The sequence below is a fragment of the Nerophis ophidion genome, linkage group LG07 (genome assembly GCF_033978795.1).
Source record: "Nerophis ophidion isolate RoL-2023_Sa linkage group LG07, RoL_Noph_v1.0, whole genome shotgun sequence".
NCBI classification, from domain to species: domain Eukaryota; kingdom Metazoa; phylum Chordata; class Actinopteri; order Syngnathiformes; family Syngnathidae; genus Nerophis; species Nerophis ophidion.
Genome location: NC_084617.1, coordinates 60,173,367 through 60,190,964, shown reverse-complemented (window position 1 = coordinate 60,190,964; position 17,598 = coordinate 60,173,367). Strand labels below are relative to the sequence as shown.

Genomic DNA, 17,598 nt, shown 5'->3' with positions numbered 1-17,598 from the left:
ATCGGTGTTAGTCAGCGACAAGATGGATCTTATTGGGGATGATAGATTTCCCAGTGTGTAAAATGTCACGGTGATTTGGGGATTGTGTGATGTGGAATTTCACACCGCCGTTTCGACTTGTGAACAGCCACACCGCTGTGGATAATGCGTTCAATTTAGCTTTCTTTTCATGCAAAACCACACACCTTCGATCCCAGCTAAATAGCCAATGTTGTTGTTAAAGGGGAACATTATCACCAGACCTATGTAAGCGTCAATATATACCTTGATGTTGCAGAAAAAAGACCATATGTTTTTTTAACCGATTTCCGAACTCTAAAAGGGTGAATTTTGGCGATTTAAACGCCTTTCAATTGTTCGTCGTCGGAGCGATTACCTTTCACCCGTGACGTCACAATGGAAAGCAATCCACCATTTTCTCAAACACGTTACACACACAAGTCAAATCAGCTCTGTTATTTTCCGTTTTTTCGACTGTTTTCCGTACCTTGGAGACATCATGCCTCGTCGGTGTGTTGTCGGAGGGTGTAACAACACGATCAGGGACCGATTCAAGTTGTCCTACGTGGAGTGTGTATCGGTTAGCACGGCATGCTAATCGATGCTAACCTGGCAGAAATGGCAAGAATGTGTGGATATCCCGCGACACCCAAAGCAGATGCATTTCCAACGATAAAGTCAACAAAATCACAATGACTGCCAGCTAATCGTTGCTAACATGCTATTTAGGCTAACTCTATGTACATTTGTAGCTATATTTTCATCCAGCCTTTCCCTCCAGCCACATTTAATGCCAAACAAACACTTACCAATCGACAGATTTAAGTTGCTCCAGTGGCCAAAAGATGCAATCGTTGGTTAGAAGGCGATCGCCGAATAGCTTCCATAGCTATTCGCTCAATGGCTTCAGTTTCTTCTTCAATTTCATTTTCGCTATCTGCCTCCACACTCCAACCATCCGTTTCAATACATGCGTAATCTGTTGAGTCGCTTAAACCGCTGATATCCGAGTCTGAATCCGAGCTAATGTCGCTATATTTGCTGTTCTATCCGCCCCTTGTTTGTATTGGCGTCACTATGTGACATCACAGGAAAATGGACGGGTGGATTTACAGATAGCGAAAAACAGGCACTTTAAAGCCTTTTTTCGGGATATTCCATGATGGGTAAAATTTTGAAAAAAATTTCGAAAAATAAAATAAGCCTCTGGGAGCTGATTTTTATTGGTTTTTAACCCTTCTGAAAGTGTCTACAAGGCGAGCTTTCGTCTGTTTTTTTTAATACGATATAAGTAACTTCCATCTAATCTGAGTGGGGTCTTGCTGTGCATATTTAAATGTGTGTGTGTGTGTGTGTGTGTGTGTGTGTGTGTGTGTGTGTGTGTGTGTGTGTGTGTGTGTGTGCGCGTGTGTGTGTGTGTGTGTGTGTGTGTGTGTGTGTGTGCGTGTGTGCGTGTGTGTGTGCGGAGCAGCAGCTGAGGGCTGGTGATGGTATGGCAGCGGCGGCAGCGGTTGGTGTGTTGTGTGTCTTTAGCCGAGCGTGTTGTCAGTTTGCAGTGTGTCAGCTGTGAGCCAGGGGAACGCTTGGCTGCCTATTCAGGCCGGTACGGATCCCGCTGTGCCCAGCTAGCATGAGCTGCCGGCGGCTGCTGGAGGGCGCTGAGACGAGGGAGTGCGAGTGGGGGGAGGTGGGAGGCGATACGGGCAGGAGGGAGGGAGGAGGGGGGTGGTTTGCAGATTGGCCATGCTGAGGTGCATATAACCGGACCCCTCTGGCAAATGTTAGATCTCGTCAGTGGCACCGCGAAATCCTCATTTTCTTCCTCACCTTACATGTTAGCTCCTAGGGAGAGAGATTTTTCTATTTTATTTATTTATTTATTTATTTTTTACCTCAAATCCTTGCAGAGTGGAAGGAAACAACGGGGAGGCTTGGCTGCTTGACCTTTTACCAAATCCTCCACTTTTCCATTCCAGTGGTCACAGTCCAGACAGGCTGGGGGGCAAGCTTGCATGTCTGCCTCTCTGGGTTGTCCTCACTGCTTGGGATTTGGGAGTGTGGCGTGAGAAGGGGGGGGGGGGGTTGACGCCGGTAAACAAAAGCCCCCTTTTTTGCGCCAAGCAGTGCACTCTGTCTGGGTGTGCGCGCTTTTAAAGGTATCAAATAACTCGGGATGTGGTGGTTGGTTGCCATTGCTGATCCATGCCTTTATTTTTTTTAATAGTATTTATTTATGCATTTAATATAATACAGAAAAGACAGTGTATAAAAACAAGAAAAAAATGCAAAAATTAGGGGTATTTTATTTCTTAGTTTTTGCAGGGTGAGAAAACAGAAACTTTTTTTTTGCCCCCCACCCAAAAAAAGAAATACAAAAAAAAAAATAATAATAATAATAATACTAAAACATATAAATAATTACAGAAAAATATCCATCCATCAATATATCTTCTTCCGCTTATCCGAGGTCGGGTCGCGGGGGCAGCAGCCTAAGCAGGGAAACCCAGACTTCCCTCTCCCCAGCCACTTCTACTAGCTCCTCCCGGGGGATCCAGAGGCGTTCCCAGGCCAGCCGGGGGACATAGTCTTCCCAACGTGTCCTGGGTCTAAAGCAGCGGCTTTACTTTGAGTTCCTCCCGGATGACAGAGCTTTTCACCCTATCTCTAAGTGTGAGCCCCAACACCCGGCGGAGGAAACTCATTTCGGCCGCTTGTACCCGTGATCTTATCCTTTCGGTCATGACCCAAAGCTCATGATCATAGGTAGGGATGGGATTGTAGATCGACCGGTAAATTGAGAGCTTTGCCTTCCGGCTCAGCTCCTTTTTCACCACAACGGATCGGTACAACGTCCGCATTACTGAAGACGCCGCACCGATCCGCCTGTCGATGTCACGATCCACTCTTCCCCCACTCGTGAACAAGACTCCTAGGTACTTGAACTCCTCCACTAAATAAATTACAGAAAAATAGTACAAGTGAAATAATAATACTCCCTCCCACCTCCTCGTCCTATATTTCAGTCACAGTGGGTAGCAATGTACACTGCATAAAGTGAGTGTTCAAAAACAAGGAAAAATATACAACATTGAGAGGTATTTTATTTGAACTAAGCAAAATTATCTGCCAATAGAACAAGAAAATTTGGCTTGTTAAGACATTCCAAAACCAGTAAAATTAGCTAACCTCAATGAACCCAAAAATGACACCTGTTTGCTCAATATGTTGAAAAATATTCTTAAACTAAGTAAATGCCAGTGCCATTATTTTGACATAATGATATGCACTCGGCATCATGATTTTTTTTTTTCATGCTTGAAGTAAAAAATGATTACTTTTAAAAAGTAGTTTTATACTTGTGAGTGTTGATGACACCTCAGTGAACCCAAAAATACCTTAAAATAAGTATTTTCTCACTAATAAGTGCACTTTTCTTAGTAGAAAAAAAGGAGACATTTTTGCTCAATATGTTGAAAAATATTCTTAAATTAAGTAAATGCTAGTGCCATTGTTTTGACATAATGATATGCGCTCGGCATCATTATTTTTTTTTTTCATGCTTGAAGTAAGAAATTATTACTTTAAAAAAGTAGTTTTATACTTGTGAATGTTGATGACCCAGCTTTGCAACAGTTGATAATCCAGTTTCAAGCATGTTTTACTCAATATAGGTCATAAAATCTCAGCTACCGGCTGAGATAGTTTAGGACCAAAACACTTAAAACAATTAAAACACTCTAACATCAAATCTGCTTAGTGAGAACGATTATCTTATCAGACAGAAAATACTGTATTTCCTTGAATTGCCGCAGGACATAGAGTATGTGCCTGCTTTGAATTACTGCCGGGTCAAACTCGCTTCGCAAAATAATTAGCGCATTCTTAGTATTACCGCCGGGTCAAACTTGTGACGTCACGAGTGACACTTCCCCTGTCATCATTTTCAAAATGGAGGAAGCTGATTTCAATACCGGTAATTTGAAATCGCATAAAGGGAAAACGATTAAGAGCTATTCAGTAGGATTTAAGGTCCAAGCCTACATCACACTCACATTTTTACTGCATGCCTTTGGTAAGTGCCGGAGTGAGAAGAGGTTTTAAAATAATTAAGCGCATGCTTACTTTTACCGCATGCCTTTTATAAGCGCAGGGGTGAGAAGAGGTTTTATATTAATTAGCGCCCCGGCGGCAATTCAAGAAAATACGGTAAGAAAATATCACCCTTATTGGAGATATTTAATCTTACTTAGATTTCTAGTTTTTGCAGTGTCTGAAAACAGACACTGTTTTTTTGTCCTCCGCCCTCCTCCAAAAAAAGAAATACAAAAAAAAAAAAAATAATAATACTAAAAAATCTAAATAAATTACAGAAAAATAGTACAAGTAAAATAATAATACTCCCTACCACCTCCTCTTCACCACAAGCAGATAGAGAATCACAATAACTGAGAAAAAGTTACAAATAAAAATCACAAACATTCAGAGAAGTGTCACTGAATAAAAACAGCAACAACAAAAATAGAGTTGACGTAAGAGGAAAGGTACATTGTCAACAGTGAGTGTCACATTTATCCTATAGTGTCTTTAATTTAGCTATGTAACTAATTATGCAGCCCCAGGTCAAGTCAAATAGTTTGGTGTTCACCTCAGATTAAATATTTTTTTCTCTAAATCTAAGAAAAACATGATCTCCTCAAGCCTTAAGGAGGCTTTGGGGGTAAACTGTGATTTCCACTCCAATAAGATCCTCCTTCGAGCTATTAATGATGCAAAGGCGATAGATACTATCCTTAAAAGTCTACTTAATTTTTAATTTTTTTGATCAATGCCCTTAAAAGCCGATCACAAACGCGGATCCCCTCTGGCTGACACCGTATTTATTTTTTAGTGCATCGGCTGACAAGCGGCTAGCACAGGGGTGCCCAAATGGCCCCGCCGAGTCCTTTTGCTTTCACACATTTTTAAGCTCACACAATCGTTGATGACATGTCCGCAAGGCTAACAAGTTGCCACCTATCAAACTTAATGGTCTCCACCACCTTTAATAATGGCAGTATGGGATTAGACTACTTATCTCTTGTGCAGATGTATGCCTAAAATTGCTGACTTTAGCCCATGGCCCACATTTTCACTCTGGCCCCTGGAGACATTATGTGTCATTATACACAACTAAGATAATAATAAGAGATGTCCGATAATGGCTTTTTTGCCGATATTCCGATATTGTCCAACTCTTAATTACCGATACCGATATCAACTGTTACCGATATATACAGTCGTGGAATGAACACATTATTATGCCTAATTGTGTTGTGATGCCCCGGCTGGATGCATCAAACAATGTAACAAGGTTTTCCAAAATGAATCAACTCAAGTTATGGAAAAACATGGCACTGCCATATTTATTATTAAGGTCACAAAGTGCATTATTTTTTTTAAAAATGCCTCAAAACAGCAGCTTGGAATTTGGGACATGCTCTCCCTGAGAGAGCATGAGGAGGTTGAGGTGGGCGGGGTTGGGGGGGGCGGGGTTGAGTTGTGTGTGTGTGGGGAGGGGGCTAGGGTATAGTGGGGGGTGTATATTGTAGTGTCACGGAAGAGTTAGTGCTGCAAGGGGTTCTGGGTATTTGTTCTGCTGTGTTTATAATGTGTTACGGTGCGGAAATGTGTTTGTCATTCTTGTTTGGTGTGGCTTCACAGTGTGGCGCATATTTGTGACAGTGTTAATGTTGTTTCTACGGCCACTCCCAGTGTGACCTAAATGGCTGTTGACCAAGTATGCCTTGCATTCACGTGCGTGTGAAAAGCCGTAGTTATTATGTGACTGGGCCGGCACGCGAAGGCAGAGCCTTTAAGGTTTATTGGCGCTCTGTACTCCTCTCTACGTCCGTGTACACAGCGGCGTTTTAAAAAGTCATACATTTTACTTTTTGAAACCGATATCGATAATTTCCCATATTATATTTTAAAGCATTTATCGGCCGATAATATCGGCAGTCTGATATTATCGGACATCCCTAACTAATAATAATGATATTTAAGAAATGCAGTTTATTTGCTGCAATGGAGATATTGCGGCAAATAAACTGCATTTCTTAAATATCATTATCAGTGTAGCATTATCACTGGAGGAGGAGACTAAACATGTTACACGCCCAGAGCAAGCCAAGAGCTGGCATGCTAATAGTTAAGCTAGCGGCTAAAATGGCTGTAAACAACACCAAGGCTGAAGAACTTAGTAAACTTTAAGAAGGGTAGACGGAACCATGTAAGTAAGCAGTTATTAACAGGAGATTAATAAGAGTTGGGAGAGGAGGGCAGATTGATCCATAAATTGATGGTGTTGATACCAAGGGTGGTATCAGTGTATGATCGATACTAAAGTGATTAGGTCGATATTTTCATTTTGTTGTTGTTTTTCTTAATGTTTACAAACTCAGTGAATATTTCCCTACTTATGTGAGGACTTTGAGAGCAAAAAAAAAGGATATAAAGAAGTACCGCGACAACATTTTGATTTCAGCAGTGTGGGGGGGGGCACAACTTGCTTGTGTAAAGGGGGGGCGGGGAGGCTTGAAAGGGGCGTGGTTTAAATGGTTTAGATATGTTTTGGAGTAATATGAAACACCTTGTTCGATGTTTTTTTTTTGTCCAAAATAACATTTATAAAATGAAATTAATACATTTAGTCTGTTTTTTAAGATTGCATTATTATTTAATTTAATGTTAATGGAGCCAGAACACTGCCAGTATTATTTGGTATCAAAAAAAGTTTTGGCAACAAATAAATTTAAACATTGAAAAATACAATATTTTTGTTGAATGTTTTCAATGCCAATATTCATATTTTGGTACACTTTTATTTTTTTTGTGTATTTCAAAGGTTTTTATGATTGCTTCTCTATTTTACGATGTTTCTTTTTTTTTCGGTTCCGTTTCTTTCTTTTTTTTTTTTACAGTATGAAAATAATGGCAGTGTTTCAGCGTAAGGGGCGGGCGCTTGTGGGCGGGGCTTATAACCCGGAAGCAGTTTTACGGGACTCGGGCATGCAAGTAAAACGCCGTAGAAGAAGAAAGGAGGACCGAGGGCGCCTAAATCAAGTTTAAACAAACTTCAAAATATTAAATTATAAAGCATAATATATTTTTTGCATTTATCTTGAGTTGATCTGTATGTGTTGAAATCTTGTGTGACCTACTATTATTACTTTGATTTCTTTCACAATATATTTTTTTTTATATATGCAGTAGATTTCAGCATTAAGAAGTTAGTAGGATATATTTATGGTATTTATTAAATGTTGAATTTCTTACTGTGTATAAATTCTCTTTACAAAGCAAAGTCCAGCAGCCCATCTTCTTCCGCTTATCCGAGGTCGGGTCGCGGGGGCAGCAGCCTAAGCAGGGAAGCCTAGACTTCCCTCTTATTTACTTCAAAGCAAAGTAAATAACGTTCAATCAATTACTCATATTTATTGGTTATGATCCAGTTTATAGAGGATTTATGATATGATGCTTTATTTTTTTTAATAAAATGTAAAATGGCAGTCAATCATTAAGCTTCGCTCACTTGATGACGTTGAAACGCGCCTGTGAAGAAGGTCCCGCAAAGGCAGAGATCGTCTTTGTCTTTCTTGTTGGATTACATACAGCAACAACCCGAAGTACTTCTCATATATTTTTTAAAAGATGTTTTAATGTAATTGTTAATAGAGATATCTCCTAATTTTAAATTATTTTTTAAATAATCCTTCAACTCTACATTAAAGCGGATGATGTTTTAAAAATATGTCGTAGGTTGTACTTTCAAGTGTACATGTAAATATTATGTGGAATATCATTTAGGATATCTGAATGTAGTCCCCTATTTGCTGTGTTGAGGTGGCGACTTGTCCAGGGTGTAACACACCTTCTGCCCATGTGCAGCTGAGATAGGCTCCAGCACCCCCTGTGACCCCAAAAGGGACAAGCGGTAGAAAAAGGATGGATAATCAGAATAGAGGTAGTTTCATCACATTGTTTATACAAGACATACTTGACAATACAATGCAATAAAAGAAGACCCACAATAAGACATGAGTCCGCCTATTTAGGTGTAAACATAAACATTTTTAAAAGATAAATAAGATATAAAGGTTTTACTTCAAAAAGGCTGAAAACAGTTGTCTCCGCAGCCTGGATATGATCGGCTCCCTTCGATAGTCGAAATCTCATATTTGAACAAAAATTGGTTACTGGTGTCACACCAAACTTTACATGTCTGGCGTAAAAATGTTTTAAACTACTAAATACAGCTACACTTGCATTTTAAAGTCGCTTTTTTCCTCTCTGCGTGAAAATGTAACTAAGTGAAGTGAAGTAAATTATATTTATATAGCGCTTTTTCTCTAGTGACTTAAAGCGCTTTACAAAGTGAAACCCAATATCTAAGTTACATTTAAACCAGTGTGGGTGACACTGGGGGCAGGTGGGTAAAGTTTCTTGCCCAAAGACACAACGGCAGTGACTAGGATGGCGGAAGCAGGGATCGAACCTGCAACCCTCAAGTTGCTGGCACGGCCGCTTTACCAACTGAGCTATACCGCCCTAGTTACGTTCCGCATGCAATATCACGGCTATGTTGAGACAAATATGGATAATTTAGAAATACATATTACCTTTTTGGACCAATTCTACTAAATCCTCAAAGTCTGTGTAGGTCAGGGATGTCCAAGCCAAAGACCGCGAATGAATTATCTATGGACCCAGGGATAATATTTGATTAGTATTAGAACCGGCCCGCAGGCTACTGCTGTTTTGCACGCACCAATACTCCATCAGTGTTGGTTAGAGATGAATTAAAGATAAATTAGAGATAAATGCTTTAAAATGTAATATCGGAAATGAATGGTATCGGTTTCAAAATTATCGGTACCGGTTTTAAAAAGTAAAATGTGTGACTTTTTAAAACGCCGCAGTATACGCGGACGTAGGGAGAAGTACAGAGCGCCAGTAGACCTTAAAGGCACTGCCTTTGCGTGCCGGCCCAGTCACTTAATATCTATGGCTTTTTACACACACACAAGTGAATGCAAGGCATCAACAGCCATACGGGTCACACTTAAGGTGGCCGTATAAACAATTTTAACACTGTTATAAATATGCGCCACACTGTGAACCCACACCAAAGAAGAATGAGAAACACATTTTGGGAGAACATCCGCACTGTAACACAACATAAACACAACAGAACAAATACCCAGAACCCATTGCAGCAATAACTCTTCCGGGACGCTACAATATAATTAATACTAATTAAATAATTATCAGTATCAACAATTCATTTGTCTCACTACATTATGTCTTTTTCCTAATTTTTCTTACATTTTTACTGTTGTTTAAAAAAAAAAAAAAAGATTAGCGGGCCAACACAATGTGAGCTTCTGTCTGCAAATGGCCCCTTGGCCGCACTTTGGAAACCCCTAAATAAATTAATAATAGTACACTTTTATTACCTATAATTAATTACCTATAATAAGTTTTGTCATATTACCTATAATAAGTTTTGTCTTTAAACATATGTAATTGTTTTCAAAATAAAACAACATCAAAATGGCATCTGAATTCTTTGACTTTTCGTAATGCGGCCCATGGCGGAAAAGTTTGGACACTCCTGGTCAGCCTGAGGGGCCGCTTTCCACCTGGTGCTGATGTTTGACTTGTCTCCATTCAATATACTAACAGCCGCCCTCCGCCAAATTACATCCATCGGCTTTTGTTTACTTATAGTTTACTACTGACTTTGTTTTGCTCAAACAATTGTATGCGATAGAAGAGAATGAGGAACCAGTGTTGTCCCGATGCCAAAATAATCTCGATACTTTTCAGTACTTTTCTAAATAAAGGGGAGCACAAAAAATGGCATTATTGGCTTTATTTTAACAAAAAATCTTGCATATTTTTCTTATTGCAAGTTTGTCCTTAAATAAAAAAGTGAACATACAAAACAACTTGTTTTTTATTAGTAAATAAGCAAACAAAGGCTCCTAATTTAGTCTGCTGACATATGCAGTAACATATTGTGTCATTTATCATTCTATTATTTTGTCAACATTATTCAGGACAAGTGGTAGGAAATGAGTTATTAATCTACTTGTTCATTTACTGTTAATATCTGCTTACTTTCTCTTTTAACATGATCAATCTATACTTCCGTTAAAATGTTATCATCACTTATTCTTCTGTTGTTTGATACTTTACATTAGTTTTGGATGATACCACAGGGGATTTGTTGGACCGGTACTTTTCAGAGGCGGTATAATACCGAATATGATTAATATCGCGGTACTATACTAATACCAGTATACCATACAACCCTATAAGGAACTACCGTATTTCCTTGAATTGCCGCAGGGCATATAGTATGCGCCTGCCTTGAATTACTGCCGGGTCAAACTCGCTTCGCAAAATAATTAGCGCATGCTTAGTATTACCGCCTGGTCAAACTCGTGACGTCATGAGTGACACTTCCCCTGTCATCATTTTAAAAATGGAGGAGGCTGATTTCAATACCGGTAATTTTAAAATCGCATAAAGGGAAGAAGATTAAGAGCTGTTCAGTAGGATTTAAGGTCCAAGCTTACATCACACTCAAATTTTTACTGCATACCTTTGGTAAGTGCCGGAGTGAGAATAGGTTTTGAAATAATTAGCGCATGCTTACTTTTACCGCATGCCTTTGGTAAGCACCGGAGTGAGAAGAGGTTTTAAATTAATTAATTTAAATTAATTAAATATTGTGCTGATATTATTTAATAGTCAATAGAACTCACTATAAATAGATTAAAATATTTGCACTTATCAGTATTGGTATCAAAGGATCTCATTAATGGTTGATCGTATCGGAATCAGCAGCATAGAACCATGATCAGAACTGATCTGTCCTATCTCTTGTTTGCACCTGAGCTCCAAAAGACAATAGTTACTTCAGGAATAAAAAGAAAAAACAACTCAAATTGCTACTTTTCTCATACAAACCTTGTCTTTTTATAGTAGACAATCACAAGACAAAATAAAAAATAATAATAAAATAAAATTCTAGGAAGTCCCCATATGGGCGTTTTTCGTTTACCATTTTACATTTTTCTTGAATGTTTATGGAGATTGCCATTTAGCCTAATACCTCACAGTTGGAATGCGAGCCAGAGCATGATTTACAGCTCAGTTCCACATCAGAGCTGTAGCACACTAATGGGACCTTTTTTTTTTTTTTTTTTTTTTCGGTGAGAAAAAGATAAAAAAAGCTGCTCAACGAGAAATATGACGGTGGATAAAATAGTGAAGTGAAGTGAATTGTATGTATATAGCGCTTTTTCTCTAGTGACTCAAAGCGCTTTACATAGTGAAACCCAATATCTAATTTGTACGTTTAAACCAGTGTGGGTGGCACTGGGAGCAGGTGGGTAAAGAGGCCTTCCCCAAGGACACAACAGCAGTAACTAGGATGGCTGAAGCGGGGATCGAACCTACAACCCTCAAGTTGCTGGCACGGCCGCTCTACCACCCGAGCTATACCGCCTAATATAGAGGTTGCCGTGCGTTTTTTTTCTCGCAGCAGACAAGAGTGCGGCGTTGCGATCTGCGTAACTCAGCCCGTCGCGGCCTCCACACTCGGAGCCGTGTCTCCATCTGCGGCGAGCATCGGCAGAGTGCAAAAGCAGAGGTTTCCTGGTGTGCATACAGGAGATGGGAGAGTAATCAGACTGGATGTCTTCACAAACACTTCCTCTGTGCTCTTGGCGAAAAGGAAGAATCCAAAGCACGTCGTTACTTCTGTCCAACTTGCATCTCCCCTCCCTTTGCCTGGCAGTCCGCAGCATATTGGCGGGTGATGTATGGTTTGGAAAGCACTTCCTGTCCTCGTCAGTCTTCCCCCCTTTTTTATTTCACTTCATGACAGAGTGATTTTTCTCCATATGTGCGCCGTGCACCTCGGGCGTCAGCATTAACGCTCTGGCACGGCATATTTTTTAATATGATGTACAATCAACCTGTGTATGGATTTTTTTTTCCAGGCAGCCGTTTAATATGAGGCTTGGCATGGCGGTGACACGGGGTCGATACCTCGGAACGGTCATTAGACCAATAAATTGGGTCAAGCGGGGTTAAAGGGCAGTCTGATCCGTGCCCTTTGACCCTCTGATCAGGGGTCAATACAGATTTGCACGCAATGTGTAGAAAGCGTGTGAGAAGAGGCCATCCATCCATCCATCCATCCATCCATCCATCCGTCCATGTGTTAAATTCATTTTACAGTTCGGATTTAGTATGGGGTACCTAATCAGTGGCTAGAGCAGGGGTGTCAAACTCAAATACAGAGTGGGCCAAAATTTTAAACTGAACAAAGCCGCGGCCCAAGGTTGAACAAATTAAGTGAAGTGAAGTGAATCATATTTATATAGCGCTTTTCTCTAGTGACTCAAAGCGCTTTACATAGTGAAACCCAATATCTAAGTTACATTTAAACCAGTGTGGGTGGCACTGGGAGCAGGTGTGTAAAGTGCCTTGCCCAAGGACACAACAGCAGTGACTAGAATGGCGGAAGTGGGAATCGAACCTGCAACCCTCAAGTTGCTGGCACGGCCGCTCTACCAACCGAGCTATGCCGCCCCAAATTAACCTTTTAATAGGGACCCAAACAAGTTTTGCATTGAATATCGAACAAGCGAGACTTATATAACTTTATAGTGACACGCAAAATCCAGTTTCAAATAATACTAATAATTTAAAAAATAGCAATGGCATATCAAATCAAATTTAAATAGAAATTGAATGCCTCTTTTCTATTTGCAGCCTTCTCAGGTAAATATCAAAATCAACTTTTCCCACAGGCTAATAATACATTTTTATATTGTAGCGTCCAGGATGAGGTAGTGCTGCAAGGGATTCTGTGTATTTGTTCTATTGTGTTTATGTTGTGTTCCAGTCCGGATGTTCTCCCGAAATTTGCTTGTCATTCTCGTTTAGTGTTAGAATAGAATAGAATAGAGTTTTATTGTCATTATGGCAATGAACAGGTTCAAAGAACAACGAAATTGGAGCAGATCCTCCTAAGGTGCATATACAATACGGTAATATAAATAGTAAAAAAAAAAGATAGAGATGAGAGATGTATATATATATATATGGTTCACAGTGTGGCGCATATTTGTAACAGTCTTAAAGTTGTTTATACGGCCACCCTCAGTGTGACCTGTATGGCTGTTGACCAAACTTGCATTGCATTAGCGTGTGTGTGTGTGTAAAAGCCACATATATCATGTGACTAGGCCGACACGCTGTTTCCACGTAGGAAAAGCGGACGTGACGAAAGGTTTTAGAGGACGCTTGAGGCAGTGTCTTGAAGGCACGCCCCCAATATTGTTGTCCAGGTGGGATTTGGGAGAAATTTGGGGAGAATGGTTGTTCCCTGTGATTTTTCGTGAGGGGCACTGAAATTTGGGAGTCTCCTTGGAAAATCGGGGGGGTGGGGTGGGGTTAGCAAGTATGAGTATTAGCGGTGAATCTAACAAGAGAAACTAGGCAGTAGTGACCATGTTATGAAAAAGTATTTCACTATTAATTGCAGTTTATTTCAGTATTGATAATTAACCGTTTTCCCTTTTTTTTTTGTCCGCCTGCAGAATCCGAGCTGTCCCAGAGTAAGACTGGAGCGGGGCCCCCAGGGGCTGGCGGCGGCGGAGGCGGCGGGAACCACCTTCAGTGCCTGTCCGTCCACTGCACGGACGAGCTGGGGGACAGTAAGGGCCGAGGAGGGCCCGTCTCTTCGTGGCGCTCTCTCCACTCTGATATTTCCAACCGGTTCGGGACGTTTGTGGCAGCACTGACTTGAATGAATCCAATTAAAAATAACAAAAATAAGCTGACCCACCGCAAAAGAAGAGGATGAACTAAGGACAGTTCCGAGACAAATAGCAACGAATGATGATTGTGATGTGATGTAAGATGTCAGTGTGGAAAACTGCAAGCACCTCTTGCCTGTTCAGGGAGAGAGACTCTCACACATACATGCAAACACACAGAAATAAACACACACTCACACACACACATACACACGTCCAAATATTTTTCGTCACATGCAGTCACTCGCTCACACACTGCAGGCTCCACGCCCAATCTGGGAAACCTCAAGTCTACATATACGATTTTTTTTTTTTTCTTCCTTTGCGTTTATTTGTTTTGTTTTATAGCAAAAGCAGATCAATTCAGTTACCACTGGCTGTATTTGTGTAGCAGTGTTGTTGTTTTTTTTTTTCCTTCTATGTATGGCCTTTTCTGCTCACCTCACATATACATAGAAATATAATGTAAATATATACAGTATGATGAACCTTTCCAGTGTAAGCAGCTGCTTTTTTGGCCCGACTTTCATCTGAATTGATCATATCTTGTTCATTTTCCACCCTCAAAAGAAGTGGATTCAATGCAGAAGAATATGAATATGCATGAATGTATGCTTTTTTTTTTTTTTTTTTTTTTTTTTGTGGTGCAAATATAACTTATTTGCCTCCATGTCCAACCTTGTTCCTGTTTCATTTGCTGCTGCTCATCTTCAAGATATAGTTCCATTTTTCTCCAACAATTTATTCATGAGCTTGTCAACAATTCAGCCAATGGGAACTGAAACTGAGGTATTTGCATAGTTTTAATAAGGGAATTGAAAAAAAAAATGGCTATTGGTATTGCACATGTATAATAATAAAAAAAAATTTGCTGTGTGTTGGGCAATCTTGTAATCTTTAAATAATGCTTCTGTTGAGTTGGAATTTCTGAAACTATAGATGGAGGACTGTGACAGCAATTTATGGATTTTTTTTTTCTTTTGTTTACTTTTTTAAAAATAATAAGTAAAGTGCAGTTGTCTGTTTTCCTGCATATTGTATATATCTGTATATGTTTTATTGAGTAACTAAATAACAATAAATATGACGTTAAAGGTGGAACTGTGTCGCCGATCACTCCATTTGTCGCTGCACTGCAAAAAAGAGCTGACATAAAAGAAAGATAAAAAAGTCTATATTTTAAGAAAAACTAAACACTAGTGAAATTATCCGTCCATCCTGCTAGTTAATTTTACTCGATAAAACGTCCTAAATTAAGAGTTGTACTTGTCAGCTTCAGACACTGATGACATCTATTAAACAGACAAGAAGCAAGGAATCATGCAGAGACAGAGTTCAATTTGGCTCAATGAGGAGACACGTGTTTTGGGCTGTGTTCTAGTTACAGATCCAAACTACGTTCTAAAAGTCCAGCCCGCCTGCTTCCTCTATTTATTTGGTTAGGCCACATCAGGTTACATCACTGAAGCTGAGAAAAAGGGGGTAATCTTAGACACAATATATAATTATACAAAAATGCAAATGTGTTGACGCTGGTGATATCGCCTTGTCTCTGCTCTGTCCGTGTCACGGCGGTGTTCGGCCCTGGCAGTAAGCAGGCCGAGTCTGGACACAACACTCATATGAGACGGCTAGCAATGAAGTGAAGTGAATTATATTCATATAGCGCTTTTCTCTAGTGACTCAAAGCGCTTTACATAGTAAAACCCAATGTCTACGTTACATTTAAACCAGTGTGGGTTGCACTGGGAGCAGATGGGTAAAGTGTCTTGCCCAAGGACACAACGGCAGTGACTAATAATAATGGATTAGATTTATATCGCGCTTTTCTATTGTTAGATACTCAAAGCGCTCACAGAGAAGTTGGAACCCATCATTCATTCACACCTGGTGGTGGTAAGCTACATCAGTAGCCACAGCTGCCCTGGGGTAGACTGACGGTAGCGTGGCTGCCAGTTTGCGCCTATGGCCCCTCCGACCACCACCAATCATTCATTCATCATTCATTCACCAGTGTGAGCGGCACCGGGGGCAATGGTGAAGTGTCCTGCCCAAGGACACAACGGCAGCGATTTGGATGTCAATAGGTGGGAAGCGAACCTGCAACCCTCAGGTTTCTGGCACGGCCGCTCTACCCACTATGCCATTCCGCCCCGACTAGGATGACGGAAGCGGGAATCGAACCTGCAACCCTCGGGTTGCTGACACGGCCACTCTACTAACCGAGCAATGCCGCCCCGCAATCTTTTGGATTGCCAGCTTTGCACAAATATAAAAATACCACTTCGGCACAATTGACAATAACTATAGCAACGGCCCTTAAGCATAAAAGTTGTGTGATAATACATACATAATTATTCTAAAATTTCGTCTAAAAATGTGCAGATAAAGATAAGTATTTAATTCTGAAAGGAAGAAATTTTCAATTCTTAAATGACGCATCGACGGGAAGAAAACAACACGATTTTCTATGTTGGGAAAACAAAAATATCTTATTTGAATGGTTATTTTCTCAATTTTAACATTTTTAAACTAGACAAAATGTAAATATTCGTGCTAAAATTAAGACTCTGCTGTAAAGTCAATAACTAAAGCCACTGATTAAGGTTGATGGGTCAAGTGCAGAGAATAATTTGGCCACACCTAGTCTGTGTGCGACAATCATTGGTACTTTAAATTAACTAAAGATAAGTAAATAACGCAGCTTTACGTTGACAGAGGGGTTAGTGCGTCGGACTCACAATACGAAGGTCCTGGGTTCAATCCCGGGCTCGGGATCTTTCTGTGTGGAGTTTGCATGTTCTCCCCGTGAATGCGTGGGTTCCCTTCGGGTACTCCGGCTTCCTCCCACCTCCAAAGACATGCACCTGGGGATAGGTTGATTGGCAACACTAAAATTTGCCCAAGTGTGTGAATGTGAGTGTGAATAATGTCTGTCTATCTGTGTTGGCCCTGCGATGAGGTTCCTCTTGTCCAGGGTGCACCCCGCCTTCCGCCCGATTGCAGCTGAGATAGGCACCAGCGCCCCCCGCGACCCCAAAGGGAATAAGCGGTAGGAAATGGATGGATGGAAGTAAATAGCGCTTAAAACTAGGGACATTTCTAGAAATAACATTTCAAATCTTGGCACGTGTCAAATCATTTGCGGCGCGCTGTACTGTACAGCATGATTCGCACCTTGAGGATCTGGAAATGTCTGCAGTAGATTTAAAGTGACAGATCTGACAAGGAAATTGTGACGTGAAGAGTGCCGAGTGACAGCATGCGGTAAACCTTTGAAATATAAAAACTACACGTGGCATCATAAGAGATACTGCAGCATGCGTGGCGTCTTAATGGATTAGACTAAGATGATTAATTCGGTGTACACAGCATCACAACTCGCCGCGGTTCATCCGCCATCTTTTTTGACGTTTCTACTCAACTGAGCAACTTTAAATAAAACGGCAGTTTTGCCAACAAAAAGGTTAAAAAAAAATACTTTTAGTTGCTGACTACGGCTGACATATTGATACTGCTGGTGTATTTCAAGTTAAAAATGCTCAATAGAGTGTTCTCTCAAGAAAGTGATACGCTTTGACATCTGCTAAATTAAGGCCCGAAGCAGAATTTAATTTTAAGGCCCTCTTCTCAGGCCCCATGTACACTAGGGTAAATCCCACCTAACCTTATCCTTGTCCGCACGCACACAATGGTCGTTTAAAGGCCTACTGAAATG

At 40.4% G+C, this 17,598-nt stretch overlaps 1 protein-coding gene across 1 annotated transcript in view; it reads left to right on the top strand.

The window, feature by feature from the left end:
- Positions 1-14,981, top strand: part of mn1b (meningioma 1b) — a 38,359-nt gene extending 23,378 nt beyond the window's left edge. The window contains exon 2 of the mRNA XM_061906741.1: positions 13,662-14,981. Coding sequence (XP_061762725.1) covers positions 13,662-13,870 — 209 coding nt within the window. The 3' untranslated portion in view covers positions 13,871-14,981. The remainder of the gene's footprint in view (positions 1-13,661) is intronic.
- The last annotated feature ends 2,617 nt before the right edge of the window (positions 14,982-17,598 follow it).